Source organism: Vipera berus, assembly GCF_964194415.1.
Source record: "Vipera berus genome assembly, chromosome: 7".
NCBI lineage: Eukaryota > Metazoa > Chordata > Lepidosauria > Squamata > Viperidae > Vipera > Vipera berus.
In genome coordinates this window covers 2,167,003-2,189,265 of record NC_138209.1, presented here as the reverse complement: position 1 = coordinate 2,189,265, position 22,263 = coordinate 2,167,003, and the positions used below count along the sequence as shown (strand labels likewise).

The following is a 22,263-nucleotide window of genomic DNA, read 5'->3' as shown; positions in this document are numbered from 1 at the left end:
ATTCTATTCTTATTTCTTTTCTTATTCTATTCTATTCTATTCTATTCTATTCTATTCTATTCTTATTTCTTTTCTTATTCTATTCTATTCTATTCTATTCTTATTTCTTTTCTTATTCTATTCTATTCTATTCTTATTTCTTTTCTTATTCTATTCTATTCTATTCTTATTTCTTTTCTTATTCTATTCTATTCTTATTTCTTTTCTTATTCTATTCTATTCTATTCTATTCTATCTTTTCATATTCTATTCTATTCTATCTTTTCATATTCTATTCTATTCTATTCTATTCTATTCTATTCTATTCTATTCTATTCTATTCTATTCTATTCTATTCTATTCTATTCTATTCTATTCTATTCTATTCTATTCTATTCTATTCTATTCTATTCTAAAGATTTAAGGCAAAACTGCTGTTTTAAAAAAACTACAGGAGCCCCCGACTTACGACCCAATATTTTTGTCGCCAAGTGAGACAGTTATTAAGTGAGTTTTGTCCCATTTTACGACTTTTCTTGCCACAGTTGCTGAGTGGACCACTGCGAATGTTAAAAAAAACCCTCCAGTGTTGGAGCACCCACAACTTCTGGTGGCAAGCAGTTCCACTGGTGAATTGTTCTCACTGCCAGGAAGTTTCTCCTTAGTTCTAGGTTGCTTCTCTCCTTGATTGGTTTCCATCTGTTGCTTCTGGTCCTGCCTTCGGGCGCTTTGGAGAATAGCTTGACTGCCTCTTCTTTGGGGCAGCCCCTGAGATCCTGGAAGGCTGCTATCCTGTCCCCCCTGCTTCTTTTTCTCTAGACTGGCCTTACCCAATTCCTGCAACCGTTCTTGGTATGCTTTTGTCTTAATCATCGTGGTTGCTCTTCTCTGCACTTTTTCCAAAGTCTCAACATCTTTTCTGCAATGGGGTGACCAAAACTGGATGCTGCATTCCAGGTGTGGCCTTACTAAGGCTTTATATTATATCTGTTGACATCTAAATTGGAAGACTCTATCCAGTTCTGGCCCAGTTTGTGCCAGCAAGCTGGTTGATGTAATTCTTCCCTGGTTCTCAGATACTTTGATAAACATTTTCTAAGAGAATTAATAAGGAGCCCTTGGACCCCTCACAAGAACGAACGCACCTTCCTCATCTCTTTGTAGTTGTGATGCCTAAAATCCAATTTATCGTTGGTGCCAGGTGTGTGTTCCCACGGATAAATGTTGTTGGGATCTGGGAAGAAACACAGGATGTGGGAATTAAAACTGGGAATGGAATGGAATGGAGGGGAGCAGAGCAGAATAGAAATAAGAATAGGAAAGAATAAGAATAGAAATTAGAATAGAATAGAACAGAATAGAACAGAACAGAACAACATGGAATGGAATGGAATGGAATAGAGTAGAACAGAACAGAACAGAACAGAACAACATGGAATGGAGTAGAGTAGAATAGAATAGAGTAGAGTAGAGTAGAACAGAACAACAGAATAGAATAGAACAGAACAACATGGAATGGAATGGAATAGAGTAGAACAGAACAGAACAGAACAACATGGAATGGAGTAGAGTAGAATAGAGTAGAGTAGAATAGAATAGAGTAGAGTAGAAGAGAACAACAGAATAGAATAGAACAGAACAACATGGAATGGAATGGAATAGAGTAGAACAGAACAGAACAGAACAATATGGAATGGAATGGAGTAGAGTAGAATAGAATAGAGTAGAGTAGAGTAGAACAGAACAACAGAATAGAATAGAACAGAACAACATGGAATGGAATAGAGTAGAACAGAACAGAACAGAACAACATGGAATGGAGTAGAGTAGAGTAGAATAGAATAGAATAGAGTAGAGTAGAACAGAACAACAGAATAGAATAGAACAGAACAACATGGAATGGAATGGAATAGAGTAGAACAGAACAGAACAGAACAGAACAACATGGAATGGAGTAGAGTAGAATAGAGTAGAGTAGAGTAGAGTAGAGTAGAGTAGAGTAGAGTAGAGTAGAGTAGAACAGAACAACAGAATAGAATAGAACAGAACAACATGGAATGGAATGGACTGGAATAGAATAGAGTAGAAGAATAGAACAGAAATAAGAATAAGAATAGAAATTAGAATAGAATAGATTAGAACAGAACAGAATAGAAATAAAAATAAGAAAGAATAAGAATAGAAATAGAATAGAGCAGAGCAGAATAGAAATAAGAATAAGAAAGAATAAGAATAGAAATTAGATTAGAATAGAGAAGAGAATAAAGAAGAGAAGAGTAGAACAGAACAGAAATAAGAATAGGAAAATAATAGAAATTAGAATAGAGTAGAACAGAACAGAATAGGAATAGGAAAGAATAAGAATATAAATAGAATAAGAATGGAATGGAATGGATTTGTGTTACTCAGAACGAAATTAAGTGCTGCCCACAGTGCGCACTACACACACATCAAAACCACAAATAACTCACACTATACACACACATCCTTCACATTCGATTCACCCTTGCGCTGCTCCTAATGTTGCACTTCAGTCTGGCACGACGGGAGCAAAGATGGGAGAAAACATTTCGTGGGCGGATGCAAACGACAGTGGAACAAGGTGGATGGAATACAAAGGTGAGCGGCTGGCTAAAAGTGCTGCAAACAGATTGTCCTCAACTTACGACATCTCGTTTAGTGACTGAAGTTACAAGGCCACTGAAAAAAGGGACTTTGGGTCATTTCCCACCGCTTACGACCATGGCAGCATCCCCACGGGGCCACGTGATCCAAATTCAGACACTTGGCGGCCGGCTCGTATTTGTGACCATCGCAGTGCCCTGGAGTCACGTGATCCCCCTTTGCGACCTTCTGATGAGCAGATTCACTTAACGACTGCGTGACCGACTTAAAAGCTGCACCAATTTACTTCACTCCTGTAGCAAGAAAGGTCATAAAGCGGGACCAACCTCGCTTAACAACCATCTCACTTCGCAACGGAAAGTGGGCTGAGTTGTGATACATTCCCCGACAACTGAACCCACTGCTCTTCTAACTTGGGGCAGTCACTAAACAGAAGGACTACATATATTCTGATCGTTGTTTTTATATATATATATGTATGTATGTATGTATGTATATATAGTAAAGGTAAAGGTTCCCCCGCACATGCGTGCTAGTCGTTTCCGACTCTAGGGGCCGGTGCTCATCTCCGTTTCAAAGCCGAAGAGCCAGCGCTTGTCCGAGGACATCTCCGTGGTCGTGTGGCCGGCATGCCAAAGGCGCACGGAACGCTGTTCCCTTCCCACCGGAGTGGTCCCTATTTTTCTACTTGCATTTTTACGTGCTTTCAAACTGCTAGGTTGGCAGAAGCTGGGACGAGTAACAGGCACTCACTCTGTTACGCGGAACGCGGGATTCGACCCGCCAAACTGCCGACCTTCCGATCGACAAGCTCAGCGTCCTAACCCACTGAGCCACCGCGTCCCTACAATGTATATATATATGTATGTATATATATATATGTATATATATATGTATGTATATATGTATATGTGTGTGTGTGTATATATATATATATATATATATATAATTTTTTTAAAAAAATATTAAGAAGCGGGGATGGATTCTGCTTTCCTAAACCTCAGAAAAAACAACAACAAACAAACTGGGTGAAAAGATCTCGAGAAAAAGCTCTCTGGGAAGATTGGTGTCCAAATTTGCATCCCATTTGACCGATGATTTCTTGGAAAAGTTGCCAAGGTTGGTTTCAGTTGGAAGAGAAGAAATTCTGGGGGCCTGATTGCAGGCAGCCCACGGCTTACGCCCACCGTGGCGCCCACCGTTTATGTTGCTAAGCGACACATTTGTTAAGCGGGTTCTGCCCCGGTTTTACGACCTTGCTCGCCGCGGTTCTTCGATGATATCATGACAGTGGTTATTTGACGTGGTTGTTAAGTGAATGGGGTTTAATAATAATAAAGTTGGAAGGGACCTTGGAGGTCAGCTAGTCCAACCCCCTGCTCAGGCAGGAAACCCTGCCTATACCATTTCAAACAAATGGCTGTCCAGTCTCTTCTTAAAGACTTCCAGTCTTGGAGCATTCACAGCTTCTGGAGGCAGGTTGTTCCACTGGTTAATTGTTCTAACTGCCAGGAAGTTTCTCCTTAGTTCTAGGTCGCTTCTCTCCTTGACTAGTTTCCATCCGTTGCTTCTTGTCCTGCCTTCAGGGGCTTTGGAGAATAGCTTGACTCCCTCTTCTTTGGGGCAACCCCTGAGATACTGGAAGACTGCTATCCTGTCCCCCCCCCTCGTCCTTCTCGTCATTAAACTAGAACATCCCCAATTCCAGCAACCGTTCCTTATATGTTTTAGCCTCCAGTCCCCTGATCATCTTTGTTGCTCTTCTCTGCACTCTTTCCAGAGTCTCAACATTTTTTTTACATCGTGGTGACCAAAACTGGATGCCGTATTCCAACTGTGGCCTTAACAAGGCCTTGTAAAGCGGTATTAACAATTCACCCGATCTTGATTCTATCCTTTTTGTTAATGCAGCCTAGAATTGTGTTGGCTCTTTTGGCAGCTGCAGCACACGGCTGGCTCCTATTTAAGGGATCGTCCACTAGGACTCCGAGATCCCTCTCACTACTATTGCTACTATTGAGCAAGATACCACCTATAGTACTATACCTGTGCATTTGGTTTTGCTTCCCGTTCACTTGTCGGAAGGTTGCAAAAATTAATCACGTGGGCCCATGGACACGATCACTGTTGTAAATATGAGTCAGTGTGCCAAGCGTCTGAAGTTTGATCACGCAGCTGTGGAGATTCTGCAGCGGTCATCAGTGGGGAAAAACGGTCCTAAATCACTTTTTCCGGTTGCGTTGTAACATTGGTCGCTAACTGAACTGTTGTAAGCTGAGGACTACCTGTATTGGTTCTGGCAGTATGGACTCCACAAGAAACCAAGGTGAGGACAGGTAGCTGAGAGTCTCACCCCCCCCACAAACACACCCCAACCCCCTTATGGGCCTACCTGGCAGGGCACATCCCAGAATTTCAGCTCTTAAGCAGATGGTCCCGTTCTCGAACCAGGTTTGAGGATTGATCCGGATGTAGCGTGCCACAACGGGGTCTGGCAGCAGGTTGAGGATGGGGGTCTCGGGTTCCTTATTGGCTGGGAAGTTCTGGAAGAAGGAATAGGATAGAATAATGATACAATAGAAATAGAATAGAATAGAGTAAAGTGTAGAGTAGAGTAAAGAGTAGAGTGTAGAGTAGAATAGAATTGAATATAGAATGGAATAGAATAGAATATAGAATAGAACAACAGAATAGAGAAGAGTGTAGAGTAGAGTAGAATAAAGTGTAGAGTAGAATTAGAGTTGAGTGTATAGAATAGAGTGTAGAGTAGAATAGAGTAGAGTACAATAGAGTGTAGAATAGAATAGAATCTGAATAGAATAGAAAATAGAATATAGAGTGTAGAGTAGAATAGAATAAAGAGTAGAGTAGAGTAGAATAGAATAGTAGAGAGTAGAGTGTAGAGTAGAATAGAGAAGAGTAGAATAGAATAGAATATAGAGTAGAGTAGAATAGAGAAGAATAGAATGTAGAGTAGAATAAAGTGTATAGTAGAGTAGAATGTAGAGTAGACTAGAGAAGAGTAGAGTAGAGTAGAATAGAGTAGAATGTAGAGTAGAATAAAGTGTAGAATAGAGTAGAGTAGAATGTAGAGTAGAATAGAGAAGAGTAGAGTAGAAAAGAGTAGAATGTAGAGTAGAATAGAGTAGAATAGAGTAGAATGTAAAGTTAGAATAGAGTAGAATAGAATGTAGAGTAGAATAGAGAAGAGTAGAGTAGAAAAGAGTAGAATGTAAAGTGTAGAATAGAGTAGAATGTAGAGTAGAATAGAGAAGAGTAGAGTAGAAAAGAGTAGAATGTAGAGTAAAGTGTAGAATAGAGTAGAATGTAGAATAGAAAAGAATAGAAAAGAATAGAATAGAATAGAATAGAATAGAATAGAATAGAATAGAATAGAATAGAATAGAATAGAATAGAACAGAATAGAATATGGAATAAATAGAATAGAATAGAATATGGAATAAATAGAATAGAATAGAATAGAATAGAATAGAATAGAATTAGGAAAAAATAAGAATAGAATAGAATAGAATAGAATAGAATAGAATAGAATAGAATAGAATAGAATAGAATAGAATAGAATAGAATAGAATAGAATAGAATATGGTATATGAGCTTACCCCCCCCCTTACACCTGCACACAACTCTCCAAGCAGCCCATCCACCGGAGGTTGCTCAGGGCCCCCCTGGACTTACCACCTCTTGGCTCCCATTTATGCAAGGCTGCCAGTGATGAGTGTCGTTGCTAAACTGGATCTTGTACGAAGTCACCCAGCTGTAACTGCAGGAAGAAAAGAAACAGGCGGTTCGGAACAGGCCAGGCAGGCCAAGGAGAGGATTCGCATTGGGGTTCCTCTACCTTGCTCCTTCGTCCAACATCTACCCTCTCCCAGCTGTGGTTTTATTAAGGGTCCAGGCTGCTCCCCGACCGACTACCAGACTGCCCGTTGTAGGTAGTCCTCGACTTAACGACCACAATTCAACCCCAAATTTCTTGTCGCTAAGCGAGACAGTTAAGTGATGTTGGCCCCATTCTTGCCCCGGTTGTTAACTGAATCACGGCAGTTGTTAAGTTAGCAACACAGTCATTAAGCGAATCTGGCTCCCCCCCCCTTGGCTTCGCTTGTCAGAAGGTCGCAAAAGGGGGATCACGGGACACACACACCCCGCCAGGACGCTGCTGACGTCACTGGGGAAGCCAGATTCCCTCAACCACCGTGTTGCTAACTTAGCAATTGCCGGCGATTCACTTCACAACTGTGACAACAAAGGTCGTAAAATGGGGCAAAGCTCTCTGAGCAACATGTCTCGCTTAGCAACAGAAATTTTGGGCGGAATTGCGGTAGTGTGACTTAGCGAGAAGAGGTGGTTCACGCATTATGTTAAGAGAATGCTTCCACAATGTGCTCCATCACAGCATAACAAGAGTTGGAAGGGACCTGGGAGGTCATCTAGTCCAACCCCCTTCTCAAGCAGGGGACCCTATACCATTTCAGACAAATGGCTGTCCAGTCTCTTCTTAAAAACCTCCAGTGATGAAGCACCTGCAACTTCTGGTGGCAAGCTGTTCCGCTGGTTAATTGTCCTCACTGTCAGGAAGTTCCTCCTTAGTTCCAGGTTGCTTCTCTCCTTGATTAGTTTCCATCCGTGGCTTCTTGTCCTGCCTTCAGGGGCTTTGGAGAATAGCTTGACCCCCTCCCCTTCTTTGTGGCAGCCCCTCAAATATTGAAAGTGCTATCATGTCACCCCGAGTCCTGATACGGGACCTTGGAGGTCTTCTAGTCCAACCCCCTGCTCAAGCAGGAGAACTTATACCATCCCAGTCTCTTCTTAAAATTCTCCATTGATGGAGCATCCACAACTTCTAGTGGAAAGTCGTTCCACGGGTTAATTGTTCTCCCAGTTAGGAAATTCTTCCTTCTAGGCTGGATCTCTCCTTGATTAGTTTTCATCCCAGGCCACCCCTTCCCATATATCACCTAAGCCCTGCGATAGCCAACCTTTGGGGCTCGGGTGGGGTTCAGCTGGTTCTCACCGGTTCGGCAGACCCGGTAGCTAAATTTTGTTGAGTTCGGAGAACCGGCTGAATGCACACCGCTTCCGGACGTCCGTTCTAGGTCTTGGAGACCTGGAGGAGGCCTCCCAGGCCTTGAACAGCCCGCCGGAAGTACGTGGATGCTGCTTCCGCAAGTCTGTTCCAGGCCTCGGAGGCCTGGAGGAGGCCTACCAGGCCTTGAACAGCCCGCCGGAAGTATGTGGATGCCGCTTCTGGAAGTCTGTTCCAGGCCTCGGAGGCCTGGAGGAGGCCTGCCAGGCCTTGAACAGCCCGCCGGAAGTATGTGGATGCCGCTTCTGGAAGTCTGTTCCAGGCCTTGGAGGCCTGGAGGAGGCCTCCCAGGCCTTGAACAGCCCGCCGGAAGTACGTGGATGCCACTTCCGGAAGTCCGTTCCAGGTCTTGGAAACCTGGAGGAGGCCTCCCAGGCCTTGAACAGCCCACTGGAAGTACGTGGATGCCGCTTTCGGAAGTCCGTTCCAGGCCTCGGAGGCCTGGAGGAGGCCTCCCAGGCCTTGAACAGCCCGCCGGAAGTACGTGGATGCCACTTCCGGAAGTCTGTTCCAGGCCTCGGAGGCCTGGGGGAGGCCTCCCAGGCCTTGAACAGCCCGCCGGAAGTACTTGGATGCCGCTTCCGGAAGTCTGTTCCAGGCCTCGGAGGCCTGGAGGAGGCCTGCCAGGCCTTGAACAGCCCGCCGGAAGTATGTGGATGCCGCTTCTGGAAGTCTGTTCCAGGCCTGGGAGGCCTGGAGGAGGCCTCCCAGGCCTTGAACAGCCCGCCGGAAGTACGTGGATGCCACTTCCAGAAGTCCGTTCCAGGTCTTGGAAACCTGGAGGAGGCCTCCCAGGCCTTGAACAGCCCACCGGAAGTACGTGGATGCCGCTTTCGGAAGTCCGTTCCAGGCCTCGGAGGCCTGGAGGAGGCCTCCCAGGCCTTGAACAGCCCGCCGGAAGTACGTGGATGCCACTTCCGGAAGTCTGTTCCAGGCCTCGTAGGCCTGGAGGAGGCCTCCCAGGCCTTGAACAGCCCACCGGAAGTACGTGGATGCCACTTCTGGAAGTCCGTTCTAGGTCTTGGAAACCTGGAGGAAGCCCCCCAGGCCTTGAACAGCCCGCCGGAAGAACGTGGATGCCGCTTCCGGAAGTCCGTTCCAGGCCTCGGAGGCCTGGAGGAGGCCTCCCAGGCCTTGAACAGCCCACTGGAAGTACGTGGATGCCGCTTTCGGAAGTCCGTTCCAGGCCTCGGAGGCCTGGAGGAGGCCTCCCAGGCCTTGAACAGCCCGCCGGAAGTACGTGGATGCCACTTCCGGAAGTCTGTTCCAGGCCTCGGAGGCCTGGGGGAGGCCTCCCAGGCCTTGAACAGCCCGCCGGAAGTACTTGGATGCCGCTTCCGGAAGTCTGTTCCAGGCCTCGGAGGCCTGGAGGAGGCCTGCCAGGCCTTGAACAGCCCGCCGGAAGTATGTGGATGCCGCTTCTGGAAGTCTGTTCCAGGCCTGGGAGGCCTGGAGGAGGCCTCCCAGGCCTTGAACAGCCCGCCGGAAGTACGTGGATGCCACTTCCAGAAGTCCGTTCCAGGTCTTGGAAACCTGGAGGAGGCCTCCCAGGCCTTGAACAGCCCACCGGAAGTACGTGGATGCCGCTTTCGGAAGTCCGTTCCAGGCCTCGGAGGCCTGGAGGAGGCCTCCCAGGCCTTGAACAGCCCGCCGGAAGTACGTGGATGCCACTTCCGGAAGTCTGTTCCAGGCCTCGTAGGCCTGGAGGAGGCCTCCCAGGCCTTGAACAGCCCACCGGAAGTACGTGGATGCCACTTCTGGAAGTCCGTTCTAGGTCTTGGAAACCTGGAGGAAGCCCCCCAGGCCTTGAACAGCCCGCCGGAAGAACGTGGATGCCGCTTCCGGAAGTCCGTTCCAGGCCTCGGAGGCCTGGAGGAGGCCTCCCAGGCCTTGAACAGCCTGCCGGAAGTACGTGGATGCCGCTTCCGGAAGTCCGTTCCAGGCCTCGGAGGCCTGGAGGAGGCCTCCCAGGCCTTGAACAGCCTGCCGGAAGTACGTGGATGCCGCTTCCGGAAGTCCGTTCCAGGCCTCGGAGGCCCAGGCCTGAGTCCACGCAGAGAACCAGTTGTTCAGGCATTTGAATCCCATCACTGTCGGGGTGTCAAAATTTGGACCAGCTGGCCCTGCTTATCTGCCTGCGGTGGGCGGTGGCTTCTCCCAGCCTGGGTGCGACACTTACGTCCAGATGGAGTTGAGTCCCTGGGTGATCACTCCGGTGAAGCGCGTCGGCCGCCTGGCGTCAATTTCCAGCCACTGATCTTTGTCGTCGTGTCCAGCACACCAACCTCCATCGTACAAATCGCCGTCGTGAATTCCAGACTGGTGTGAGCAAAAAAAAAAAAAAAAAAGGGGGGGGGAGCAGACGTGTATCACGTAGGAGCTTAAATTGAATGGACCACTTTTTTTTTTTGGTATGCTATTTCCCCCCCCCCTGTTGTTAAGGTTGAACGTACTCTTTGGCTTTGCTTCGTTTCGTTTGGTTTTATTGTTTTGTATTTTGATTCCCTAGGATCGAAGAATAAATAATTCGGAAGAAAGGAAAGCCGAGCGGAGGGAAAAGTATTGTCGAAGAGCAGCGCTCCTCAACCTTGGCCACTTTGGACTTCAACTCCCAGAATTCCTCAGCCAGCAAGAAGGAGAAAGGGATGGAGGAGGAGAATGAGGGATGGAGGAAGGGGAGAAAAAAAAAATGGAGGAAAAAAAGGGATGGAGGAGGAGGAGAAAGGGATGGAGGAAGGGGAGAAAAAATGGAGGAGAAAGAGGGATGGAGGAGGAGGAGAAAGGGATGGAGGAGGAGAAAGGGATGGAGGAAGGGGAGAGAAAAATGGAGGAGAAAAAGGGATGGAGGAAGGGGAGAAAAAATGGAGGAGAAAAAGGGATGGAGGAGGAAGGGGAGAAAAAACTAGAGGAGGAGAAGGAGAGGGATGGAGGAGGAAGGTGGAAAACAACGGAGGAGAAGAAGAAAGGAATGGAGGAGGAAGGTGGAGAAGAAAATGGAGGAGGAGGAGAAAGGGAGGAGGAAGGGGAGAAAAAACTAGAGGAGGAGAAGGAGAGGGATGGAGGAGGAAGGTGGAAAACAACGGAGGAGAAGAAGAAAGGAATGGAGGAGGAAGGTGGAGAAGAAAATGGAGGAGGAGGAGGAGAAAGGGATGGAGGAGGAAGGGGAGAAAAAACTAGAGGAGGAGAAGGAGAGGGATGGAGGAGGAGGAGAAAGGGATGGAGGAGAAGAAAGGGAGGAGAAGAAAGGAATGAAGGAGGAAGAAGGTGGAGAAGAAAATGGAGGAGGAAGAGGAGGAGAAAGGGGAAGAAGAAAACGGAGGAGAAGGAGGAAGAGGAGATCCTTTTTCATTCTGGCTGTCTTTTATCTCCTTCCTTAAGAGAGAGAGGGAGCCAAAGAGACCCCCAAAGCTTCCATCTCGTCTCGTGGAAGCCCCCCTGGGACGTCTCCGGGACAGCCGATTGGTCTTCGTGATGCCGAGGAACTTTGAGGTCCTCACCTTGGGACGGAAGCCCAGGGCTTCAGAGGCGGAAAGTGCTTAACGGCCAACTCCACCCTTTTTATAGGGAGTCGTTTTCCAGGGAACTCGGCCCTTAATCATCCAGGAGAGGTCCCGCCGGAGCGTTGGGGTGGGGAACTGTAGTTTCCAGCCCGCTGGGGCCTTCTCCTCCTCCTCCTCCTCCTCCTCCTCCTCCTCCTCCTCCTCCTCCTCCTCCTCCTCCACCACCACCCTGCAACCCATTTCACCCCCATTGCTCCCCTCCCCGTTTCCCCCAACGGCCAGAAAGGACGGATGCCAGATTCCTGGTGGTGGTGGTGGTGGTGGGAAGCCATCTCCTTCTGCCCAACATCCCATCCCCACCCCACCCCACCCCACCCCCGCAGGAAGGGGCTGCCCGGTCTGGCCTTCGCAACTAACTTATCAATCCGAACAAGAGCTGGAAGGGGCCTTGGAGGTCATCTAGTGAGTCCAACCCTCTGCCATTTCAGATAAGAGAATGACACGACGGGAAGGGGCCTTGGAGGTCATCTAGACCAACCCTCTGCCCAGGCAGGAGACCCTCCTGCCATTTTCAGATAAGAAGAATAAGAGAGCCGGAAGGGGTCTTGGAGGTCATCTAGTCCAACCCTCTGCCATTTCAGGTAACAGAATGACACGACGGGAAGGGGCCTTGGAGGTCATCTAGTCCAACCCCCTGCTCAGGCAGGAGACCCTTGTGCCATTTTAGATAAGAGAAGAACAGATTTGGAAGGGGCTTGCCACCAGGAGTTGTGGGTGCTCCAACACTGGAGATTTTTAAGAAGAGACTGGACAGCGGTTTGTCTGAAATGGTATAGGGCAGGGGTAGGCAACCTTGGCTCTTTCGTGACTCGTGGACTTCAACTCCCAGAATTCCTGAGCCAGCCACGCCGAGGGGGGAAAAGAGAGGTTTCCAAGCTGAGCCAGGCTGGCTCAGGAATTCTGGGAGTTGAAGTCCACCAGTCATAAAAGAGCCAAGGTGGCCTGCCCTAGGCCTAGGCCGCTTTATGACTCGTGGACTTCAACTCCCAGAATTCCTGAGCCAGCATGGGGGAACTTTGGCCCCTTCATGGCTGGTGGACTTCAACTCCCAGAATTCCTGAGCCAGCCATGCTGAGGGGGGAAAGAGAGAGGTTTCCAAGCTGAGCCAGGCTGGCTCAGGAATTCTGGGAGTTGAAGTCCACGAGTCATAAAAGAGCCAAGGTGGCCTGCCCCTGGTATAGGGTTTCCTACCTGAGCAGGGGGTTGGACTAGAAGACCTCCAAGGTCCCTTCCAACTCTTGTAATTCTGTTCTTCAGTTACATGGTGGTCCTGTTCCTCCTGCAGGCCGAGAGCGTACCGGATCCCAGAACGTGTGGGGTGGACTCCCAACGACGGTGGCCCTCAAAGGGGCAGCCTTACCTGGATGTTCAGGCGCCCGCGGTGGGGCCCGAGCCCGTCCCGCTTGGAGCTGGAAGCTCGTAGTTGGGAGTCCCGCACCCTCAGAGACTCGAGTCCCAGCGGAGGGCATTCTGGTTGGAGAAGAAGGAAGGAGAGAGGTGGGTTGGGTGGGCAGGAGACCCAAACAACTCAGGGAGAGCCCAGTCCCCAGAGAACCCCCTCCCTCGCTTTGCCCTTCGTCAGAGGTCAGAAGTCATGAATGCTCCAACACTGGAAGTCTTTAAGAAGAGACTGGACAGCCATTTGTCTGAAATGGGATAGGGTTTCCTGCCTGAGCAGGGGGTTGGACTAGATGACCTCCAAGGTCCCTTCCAGCTCTGTTATTCTATTCTATTCTATTCCATTCCATTCCATTCCATTCCATTCCATTCCATTCTATTCTATTCTATTCTATTCTATTCTATTCTATTTCTTTCCATGTGAGAAGTTTTGCTTTCCACCCAAGATCACTTGGGTCCAGTGGAGCTATAACCAGTAGGCCATGCTGCCACACGGTGCTTTCTCCTTTGCTGGAGTTCTCCAAACAGAGGCTGGGGTGTCTTCTGAACACCTAACAAGACATCCCCGAGCCCAAAATGTCTGTTGTTTTGCTAAGTGAGTTTTGCCCCATTTTACTCTGGGCCAATCACCAGGAGACGGTGAGTTCTAGTCCCGCCTTAGGCATGAAAGCCAGCTGAGTGGCTTTGGGCCAATCGCCAGGAGACGGTGAGTTCTAGTCCTGCCTTAAGCATGAAAGCCAGCTGAGTGGCTTTGGGCCAATCACCAGGAGATGGTGAATTCTAGTCCCGCCTTAGGCATGAAAGCCAGCTGAGTGGCTTTGGGCCAATCGCCAGGAGACGGTAAGTTCTAGTCCCGCCTTAAGCATGAAAGCCAGCTGAGTGGCTTTGGGCCAATCGCCAGGAGACGGTAAGTTCTAGTCCCGCCTTAAGCATGAAAGCCAGCTGAGTGGCTTTGGGCCAATCGCCAGGAGACGGTGAGTTCTAGTCCCGCCTTAAGCATGAAAGCCAGCTGAGTGGCTTTGGGCCAATCACCAGGAGATGGTGAATTCTAGTCCCGCCTTAGGCATGAAAGCCAGCTGAGTGGCTTTGGGCCAATCGCCAGGAGACGGTGAGTTCTAGTCCTGCCTTAAGCATGAAAGCCAGCTGAGTGGCTTTGGGCCAATCACCAGGAGACGGTGAGTTCTAGTCCCGCCTTAAGCATGAAAGCCAGTTGGGTGACTCTGTGGCAATCATTCTCTCTTTCAGCCCAACCCACCTCACAGGGTTGTTGTTGTGGGAAAAATAGGGAGACGTATTGCCGTCTTTTTGTTATTTGTGAAAACGATAAAGCTGGGGTATAAATAGAGAAATGAAAAGTGGAGTTAATTCCACGTCCCAAGGAGGAGAGTCGAGCGTGTTGAGTGTCCGTGTGTTCGTCTGCTTGCTTTTAATTATAATCGCACAACTATTTCTTGCACGAGGCACAGCTGAGTCAGCTTCCCTGGAAAAAACACAAAAGTCCGGCAGAAATGAGATGAGGAGTCCAACCACAATTTTTAGGAGACCGGCGTGATCCCGGCCTGGGCCTCTCGTCCTCTGCCAGCGCCAGGAGAATTATGCCGAGCCAGCACTTTGAGGCCAAACGGCTCCCTTCTTTCTTTCTTTCTTTCTTTCTTTCTTTCTTTCTTTCTTTCTTTCTTTCTTTCTTTCTTTCTTTCTTTCTTTCTTTCTTTCTTTCTTTCTTTCTTTCTTTCTTTCTTTCTTTCTTTCTTCTTTCTTTCTTTCTCTCTCTCTCTTTCTCTTTTTTCTTTCTCTCTCTCTCTCTCTCTCTTTTTTCTTTCTTTCTTCTCTCTGCCCTTCCCTTCTCCCCCCCGTTGCCTCCCCTCCCCCTGCCTCTCCCTTTCCTTCCCTCCCCTCCTCCCCTTCTTCCTTTCCCTCCCCTGTTCTTTCTTTTCTTTTTTCTTTTCCCCTTTCCTCTTCCCCCTCCCCTCCATTTCCTTTCCTTTCCTTTCCTTTCCTTTCCTTTCCTTTCCTTTCCTTTCCTTTCCTTTCCTTTCCTTTCCTTTCCTTTCCTTTCCTTTCCTTTCCTTTCCTTTCCTTTCCTTCCCTTCCCTTCCCTTCCCTTCCTTTCCTTTCCTTTCCTTTCCTTTCCTTTCCTTTCCTTTCCTTTCCTTTCCTTTCCTTTCCTTCCCTTCCCTTCCCTTCCCTTCCCTTCCCTTCCCTTCCCTTCCCTTCCCCTTCCCTCCCCTCCTTGTCCTGTCACCAAGATTTTAAAAGCTTCCGGACAGGCCAAAACTGGCATCAGCAAAAACAAAAAATTATCAACTGTTAAAATATAGGTTGCGGTCGCACCCAAGGATACAGAGGTGCCCCAAAGCCCATCGTCCTTTCCTGGCGCCATTGTTGTCAATCCAGGACATGTTGCAGAACTGGCTTTTAATTTTGCAGGGGACAGATCCGGAATTTGAGTTTGGAGGGAGGGAGGAAGCAAGGAAGGTGTGTTCATTGCACCTACTCCTTCCCTCCCCATCATTGCATCCTGCCTGGCTGGGGAATTCTGGGAGTTGAAGTCAACAGGTCTTAAAGCGGCTAAGGCGGGATGACCTTCATCTGGGGGGGGGGAGAAAACCCCACCTGCCCTCTCCCCCATGTCCCACAGCTGCCTTTCCTCCAGTGTCCTCCGAAAAGTATGCAGGGAAAGATCCACGCCAGTCCCACGCATGCCGCTAGCCCTCAGTGTTGCTGTGGCCAGCTTCCAGGAAATGCAGCGTTTGGTTCGATTTTTAAAAGATTTTTAAAAATGCAAGAGAAAGTTGGTCCTTCCCCCCTCCCCCACCCATTAAAAAAAGAGACAGGATGCAAGAGGGATGAGCAGCGAGAGCCATCAGCTGCCGTGCATTTCCCCTTGGCCTCCTGTCCTCCCCCTCTGGCTGTTTCCCTCCCTGTTGCTTTTGTGGGGTTTTTTGTTCTCTTCCCTGAAAAGGCCCATTCTTCCCTTTGGCAGCCTGAAAGACTTCCAGATTTCTGGAGCCAACTTGGGGCTGCCGGCTGTTCGCCCGGCAACGCCGCCCGCGGCCAAACTCAACAACTCGATGCCACAAGAAGCCTGGAAAGCCAAAAGCAAAACAAATCTCGAAGCCGGCTTTCCAAGAACGATCCGAGGGAGGCCAAAGTGGAGTGGAGAATCCAAGGGTCCCTTGGGTGGGGTGGGGGGGCAGGGAGAAAAAAGCTAAAAATTCAGGCTTTCGTTTGCCCGGAAAGTCAAATTCTTGAAGTGTGTTTGTGTTTGTGTGTGTGTGTATAGTTTTTCTATGAAAGAATCAAAGACTCTTTTGCCGTGGGAGAGTGAGTTCCGGTGTGCCAGGCGCGGGACGATATTGCAAGTTCTGGGCTGCCCAGAGCTGTTCTGGAACCTGTGAGCCAAACCAGTTGGGCTCTGGGTTCGAGAGTCCCCCACATCTGGATATGGGCCAGTTTGATTGACTGGTTCAGGGTCCAGGCTAGAAAGCGAGAGATGGAGAGTTCTAGTCCCACCTTAGGCGCAAAAGCCAGCTGGGTGACTTTGAGCCAATCAACCGGGAGATGGCGAATTCTAGTCCTGCCATAGGAATGAAAGGTAGCTGGGTGACTTTGAGTCAATCACCAGGAGGTGGTGAGTTCTAGTCCCGCCTTAGGCATGAAAGACAACTGGGTGACTTTGTGCCAGTCCCTCACTGCCTTTCAACCCAACACATCTCACAGGAGTAAGTGAGTAATAAATAGACATATACAAACATACGTACATACATGCAAACACACGTACATAAGTAGGACTCTGGCACCAGTGACGCAAGCATGGGACAAACTGGCCATGGGATAAGACGAGGCCCTGTCAGGCACCTCCTGTGGCATCCAAAGTGGCGAAGTGATCCAGCCTCAAGTTTCTAGTCCTTGTGTGGTCCAGAGAAAGCTTAATGCACGCTGCTCGGGGCGGCAGATGCTAAAGGCCGATGGGTGCCAAATGGTTCCAGGGTGCCTCCTAAAAGGCATCTCCTGTGATGCTCCCTGGTGTGTGTGTGTGTCTTTTTGCAGAGGAACTGCTGCTTGGTCACATTCACACAGCCACGTTGTGTTGCTGAGGCAGCTCCTTCGTGGCTCCGTAACTGAAGGATTTCTCTGCCCTCGCCACAGACGTGGCCCTCTGCAGCCACCAAGGGGTGCGCAGCCCCCTTCCCCCCCCGCAAGCATCCTCCGAAGGAGACGGACCCCTCGTCCCACCCCAAAAAGGTCCTGCCTGGGATGATGGGAGCTGCAGTCCAGCCTTCTGGGCCCCGGGGGAGGAGGAAATGCAAAGAGGAGCAAAAGGACTCACCTGATGCCCTTTGGGGGGCCCTTTCCGGATTCAGCAGCTTTTTGGTTTTCTTCTTCAAAATCTTTTTCTTCACTATTTTGACCCGGAGAGGCTTTTTGGCAGCTGGGGGGAAAAGTAAAAGCACACAGCGGGTCAGTCTCCTTCCTCCGGGTGGCCGGGCGCGTGCGGAGAGTTCCCGACTTACGACGATTAATTCAGTGACCGTTCCAAGTTACAACAGCCTTGGAAAAAGTTGAGTTGTGATCGTTTTTTGCAGCTATGACAGCCGCAGCCTCCCTGCGGTCACGCGATCAAAAGTCAGACGCTGGGCAACTGACTCACACTTATGACGGTCGCAGCGTCCTGGGCTCCTGTGATCCCCTTTTGCGGCCTTCTGACAACCAAAGTCAATGTGTGCATCTCTCTCTCTCTCTCTCTCTCTCTCTCTCTCTCTCAGAGAGAGAGAGAGAAAGAAAGGTGTCCCATGAAGAGAGATACCTTCCTTCCTTCCTTCCTTCCTTCCTTCCTTCCTTTCTTTCTTTCTTTCTTTCTTTCTTTCTTTCTTTCTTTCTTTCTTTCTTTCTTTCTTTCTTTCTTTCTTTCTTTCTTCTTTCTTTCTTCTTTCCTTCCTTTTTTCTTTCCTTCCTTCTTTTCTCTTATCTTTCTTTGTCTCTCACTTTCTTTTCCTTCCTTCATCCATCTATCATCCATCCATCCCTATCTATCCATCTGTCTGTCTGTCCGTCCATCGATCATTTATCTATCATCTCTATCTCTTCTGTCTCATCTATCTATCTTTTATCTATCTATCTATCTATCTATCTATCTATCTATCTATCTATCTATCTATCTATATCTATATCTCTTTTATCCTGTCTGTCTGTCTGTCTGTCTGTCTGTCTGTCTGTCTGTCTGTCTATCTATCTATCTATCTATCTATCTATCTATCTATCTATCTATCTATCTATCTATCTATCTATCCTCTATATCTTTTATTCTATCTATCTATCTATCTATCTATCTATCTATCTATCTATCTATCTATCTATCATCTATCTATCTATCTATCTATCTATCTATCTATCTATCTATCTATCATCTATCTATCTATCTATCTATCTATCTATCTATCTATCTATATCTCTATATCTTTTATTCTATCTATCTATCTATCTATCTATCTATCTATCTATCTATCTATCTATCTATCTATCTATATCTATATCTCTTTTATCCTGTCTGTCTGTCTGTCTGTCTGTCTGTCTGTCTGTCTGTCTGTCTGTCTGTCTGTCTATCTATCTATCTATCTATCTATCTATCTATCTATCTATCTATCTATATCTCTATATCTTTTATTCTATCTATCTATCTATCTATCTATCTATCTATCTATCTATCTATCTATCTATCTATCTATCTATCTATCTATCTATCTATCTATCTATCTCTTTTATCCTGTCTGTCTGTCTGTCTGTCTGTCTATTTATCTATCTATCATCTATCTATTCTATCTCTTCTCTCATCTATCTATATCTCTGTCTTTTATCCTGTCTGTCTGTCTGTCTGTCTGTCTGTCTGTCTGTCTGTCTGTCTGTCTGTCTGTCTGTCTGTCTGTCTATCTATCTATCTATCTATCTATCTATCTATCTATCTATCTATCTATCTATCTATCTATCTATCTATCTATCTAAGCTGCCCACCCATCTGTCTCGCGCATTAGATGCCAGTTGGGTGAGACAACCTAATTTCTGTTAAGGTTATTCTTTATTTTGGATCCTTCCAGCGATATTGTGGGAAGCCAGGGTGTCCCAAGAGACAAGGGGGGGGGTCTTGCCCGCCCAAAGAAGTCCTTCCCCAGCAGGCGTGTTGCAGGGCTGAGGGAAGCCGTGTGGGCTGGAAGGGGGGGTGGGGGTGGGGAGCACGGGGACAGGGATGCTCTGTGCAAGCTTGGATTAGGGCCCACCTGCAGCAGCTGCTTCCCTTCCAGGCTCTGAAGGACAGAGCCGGACAGCTTGAATTGCAGTCCCTGGTGGGTGGGGGTTGCGGGGGGGGGGGGGAGGAAGCCTGCTCTAAATTGATTATTGCACGTATTCATTACATCAGTGTTTCTCGAACTCAGCAAATTTAAGCTGGGTGTGGCCAGGAGACGGTGAGTTCTAGCACCGCCTTCAGCATGAAAGTCAGCTGGGTGACTTTGGCCCGATCTAGTCCTGCTTTAGCCATGAAAGCTGGCTGGGGGGAGGGGGAAGCTGGTGTGACCCCTCCCACCCTCAAAGAACTGGCCTTGCACTCCGCTCTACCTGACAGCCGGGTTTACAACTTTCCCCTGGAGGAGGGAGGATGGATGGCTCCTGGGGTCATTATTTGGGTTCTTCCTGAAGGTTGGATCAGATTCACAAATATCCCTGACCTCTAGCGGTCCTCAGCTGCTTAGATCCTATGGACGGAAGCCGTGGGAAAGCAACCGTTACTTGAAGATATCCGTGTGTGTGTGTGTGTGTGTGTGTGTGTGTGTGTGTGTGTGTGTGTATACATATATATATATGTATATATTCGTAGATTAGGCTACTGCTAAGCTTGTAAGCCGCCCTGAGTCTTCGGAGAAGGGCGGGATATAAATGGAATTAAAAATAAAATAAAAAAAAATTATCACGGGTATAGGTACGTCTTGGTGTATTCAGGTCTTTTCCCGTGTAGGATTGAGGGTGTCTTGGCGACGTTTCGACGAGGTCCCATTTGCTCGCACAAGCACGAAACCGAAGACACCAGCCTGAAGATGACGAGTTGGACCTCGTTGAAACGTCGCCAAGACACCCTCAATCCTACACGGGAAAAGACCCGAATATGCCAAGACCGACTGACCTACCTACCTACCTACCTACATACATACATACATAAAAAGGTAAAGTTTCCCCCACACATGCATGCTAGTCGTTTCTGACTCTAGGGGCCAGTGCTCATCTCCGTTTCAAAGCCGAAGAGCCAGCGCTTGTCCGAGGATGTCTCCGTGGTCTACATATATATATATATATATATATATATATATATATATATATATATATATATATATATATATATATATATATATATATATATATATATATATATATGAATTTCTTTTTTTGCTGACAAAGAGTTAAATGGGAGGCAAAAAAGAAATCTTTGTCAGCAAAAAAGAAATTCGAATACACAATATATCGCAGTTGCGACTTGAGCCCTGTTTATAACGCAAAAGAAATCATAATAATAGAACTGCAGTATAGCAAGTTCAAAAACCCAAGGTGTATTGATTAAAAAAACCAGTCTGACTGGTAAAAACTTACACACACACACGCACACACACACACACACACACACACACACACGTCCAAATGGAGATGAAACATTTGCAGCCAAGTTGCCAAGCTGCAAGATCAAACCAACAGCCCAACTGCCTATATATACATACACAAACTCACACACATACACATACACGTACATAAACACTCCTCCTCCTCCTCCTCCTCGTCCACTCCATAAACCCCACTTTTCCTAGCATCCATGGGGTTACCTAGTTTGGTAATGAAACATCTGCAAGAAAACCAGCAGGTTCAGAGAGCAGCAAGTTCCACAGTCCCCCCCTTCCCTTCCCCTTCCCTCCCCCTCCTTTTCCTGCAAACCCCCCTCCCTTCTAGCACTGATGATGTTACCTAGTTGAGTAATGAAACATCTGCAAAACATCAAGCTCAGAGAGCACTAAGGACTCCACAGTTGTCTTCCTCATCTTCCTCCTCCTCCTCCTCATCTTCCTCCTCCTCCTCCTCCTCCTCATCTTCTCCCTCCTCCTCCACCACCTCTTCCTCCACCACCTCTTCCTCATCTTCCTCCTCCTCATCATCTTCCTCCTCCTCCACCACCTCCTCCTCCACCACCACCACCTCTTCCTCCTCCTCCTCATCTTCCTCCTCCACCACCTCCTCCTCCTCCTCCTCCACCACCACCTCCTCATCTTCCTCCTCCTCCTCATCTTCTCCCTCCTCCTCCTCTTCCTCCTCCTCCTCCACCACCTCCTCCTCTTCCTCCTCCTCCTCATCTTCCTCCTCCTCTTCCTCCTCCTCCTCCCCCACCTCCTCCTCCTCTTCCTCCTCCCCCTCCTCCTCCCTGCAAGCCCCACTCTTTCCTAGCCACGGTGACCTTCCCTAGCTAAGTCATGAAACGTCTGCAAGGAAACCCCCAAAGCTCCGAGACCACCCAGCTCGCCCTCATTTCAGCCCTGAGCTGCCAAGATTCTCCTTCATCAACCCACCCGTAGAATCCTCCTCCGGAACAAAAAATTGGATTGGGGGGGGGGTCGCCTTTGGGAAAGCAGAGCATCCTTTTTATCAGCTGCCCCCCCGGGCCCCCCAAGGCCCCCTCTTGTCCCGTTTACTCATCAGACACCCCCCCTCCTCACACCTGAGGGCCCTCCAGAGGTGAGGGACTACAATTCCCATCATCGCAACTGCTTGGTTGGTCGCCCGCTTCCAGGGTTCGCCAGATTCTCCTCCCTGCCTCCTGCTCCCCCCCAAAAGGTGACAGCGGATGCCCCCCACCGCCAAAGCCACACCGCCACCCCTCCCTTTCCCAACACACACACACACACACACCCCGTTTTGTCTGAAGCTCCAATGCTAGTCAGGTACCTTTGCTGCTGCTCGGGGTCTCCGTGGTGACCCCCACTCTCGTGGCGCCGCTGCTGGAGGGTGGCACCTCCGGGTGACTTGGTTGCCTGGGAAGAGTTGTTGAGATTTCGGGGTGCTCCGTGGGCCCCGGGCCCTCGCCTCCTCTGGCCCCGGCTGTGGAAACCAGAGGTGAGACCAAGCGGGGCAGGGCCGTGGTCCAGTTGGCCGGGGCGTCCCCGAGCGTCTTCTGAGAGGGTCCCGGGGTGACCCCAAGGGGGTGTCCCGCTGCAGAGGGGACCCAGCTCAGGTGGGAAAGGGCCAGGAGGGCGGCGGGGACCCACAGCATGTCGGGCAAGCTGGACCCCGCGATCTGCAGAGTTTGCCCCTCCGAGTTTTCTCCGGCTTCTTCTCCCCGAGACGACTCGGGGCGCTTTGAAAGCATCCTCCGGCTCGCATTCCTTGCTTTTCCCACACGCCTACCGCATTGTCGGGAATAGCTGGGGCCCATTAAAAAAAGACGCCTGCACACACACACACACACACACACACACAGAGAGAGAGAGAGAGAGAGAGAGAGAGAGAGAGAGAGAGAGAGAGAGAGAGAGAGAGAGAGAGGGAGAGAGAGAGAGCCGGCCCCCTCCCCTT

At 48.7% G+C, this 22,263-nt stretch overlaps 1 protein-coding gene across 1 annotated transcript in view; it reads right to left on the bottom strand.

Annotated features, from left to right (window-relative positions):
* Positions 1-21,964, bottom strand: part of CPXM1 (carboxypeptidase X, M14 family member 1) — a gene marked incomplete at its 5' end in the record, with an annotated part of 36,333 nt that extends 14,369 nt beyond the window's left edge. Inside the window, 7 exons of the mRNA XM_081332221.1 lie at positions 1,125-1,213; positions 4,997-5,147; positions 6,301-6,385; positions 9,891-10,030; positions 12,632-12,741; positions 17,000-17,101; positions 21,640-21,964. Coding sequence (XP_081188347.1) covers positions 1,125-1,213; positions 4,997-5,147; positions 6,301-6,385; positions 9,891-10,030; positions 12,632-12,741; positions 17,000-17,101; positions 21,640-21,964 — 1,002 coding nt within the window. The remainder of the gene's footprint in view (positions 1-1,124; positions 1,214-4,996; positions 5,148-6,300; positions 6,386-9,890; positions 10,031-12,631; positions 12,742-16,999; positions 17,102-21,639) is intronic.
* Between the last annotated feature and the right edge of the window lie 299 nt (positions 21,965-22,263).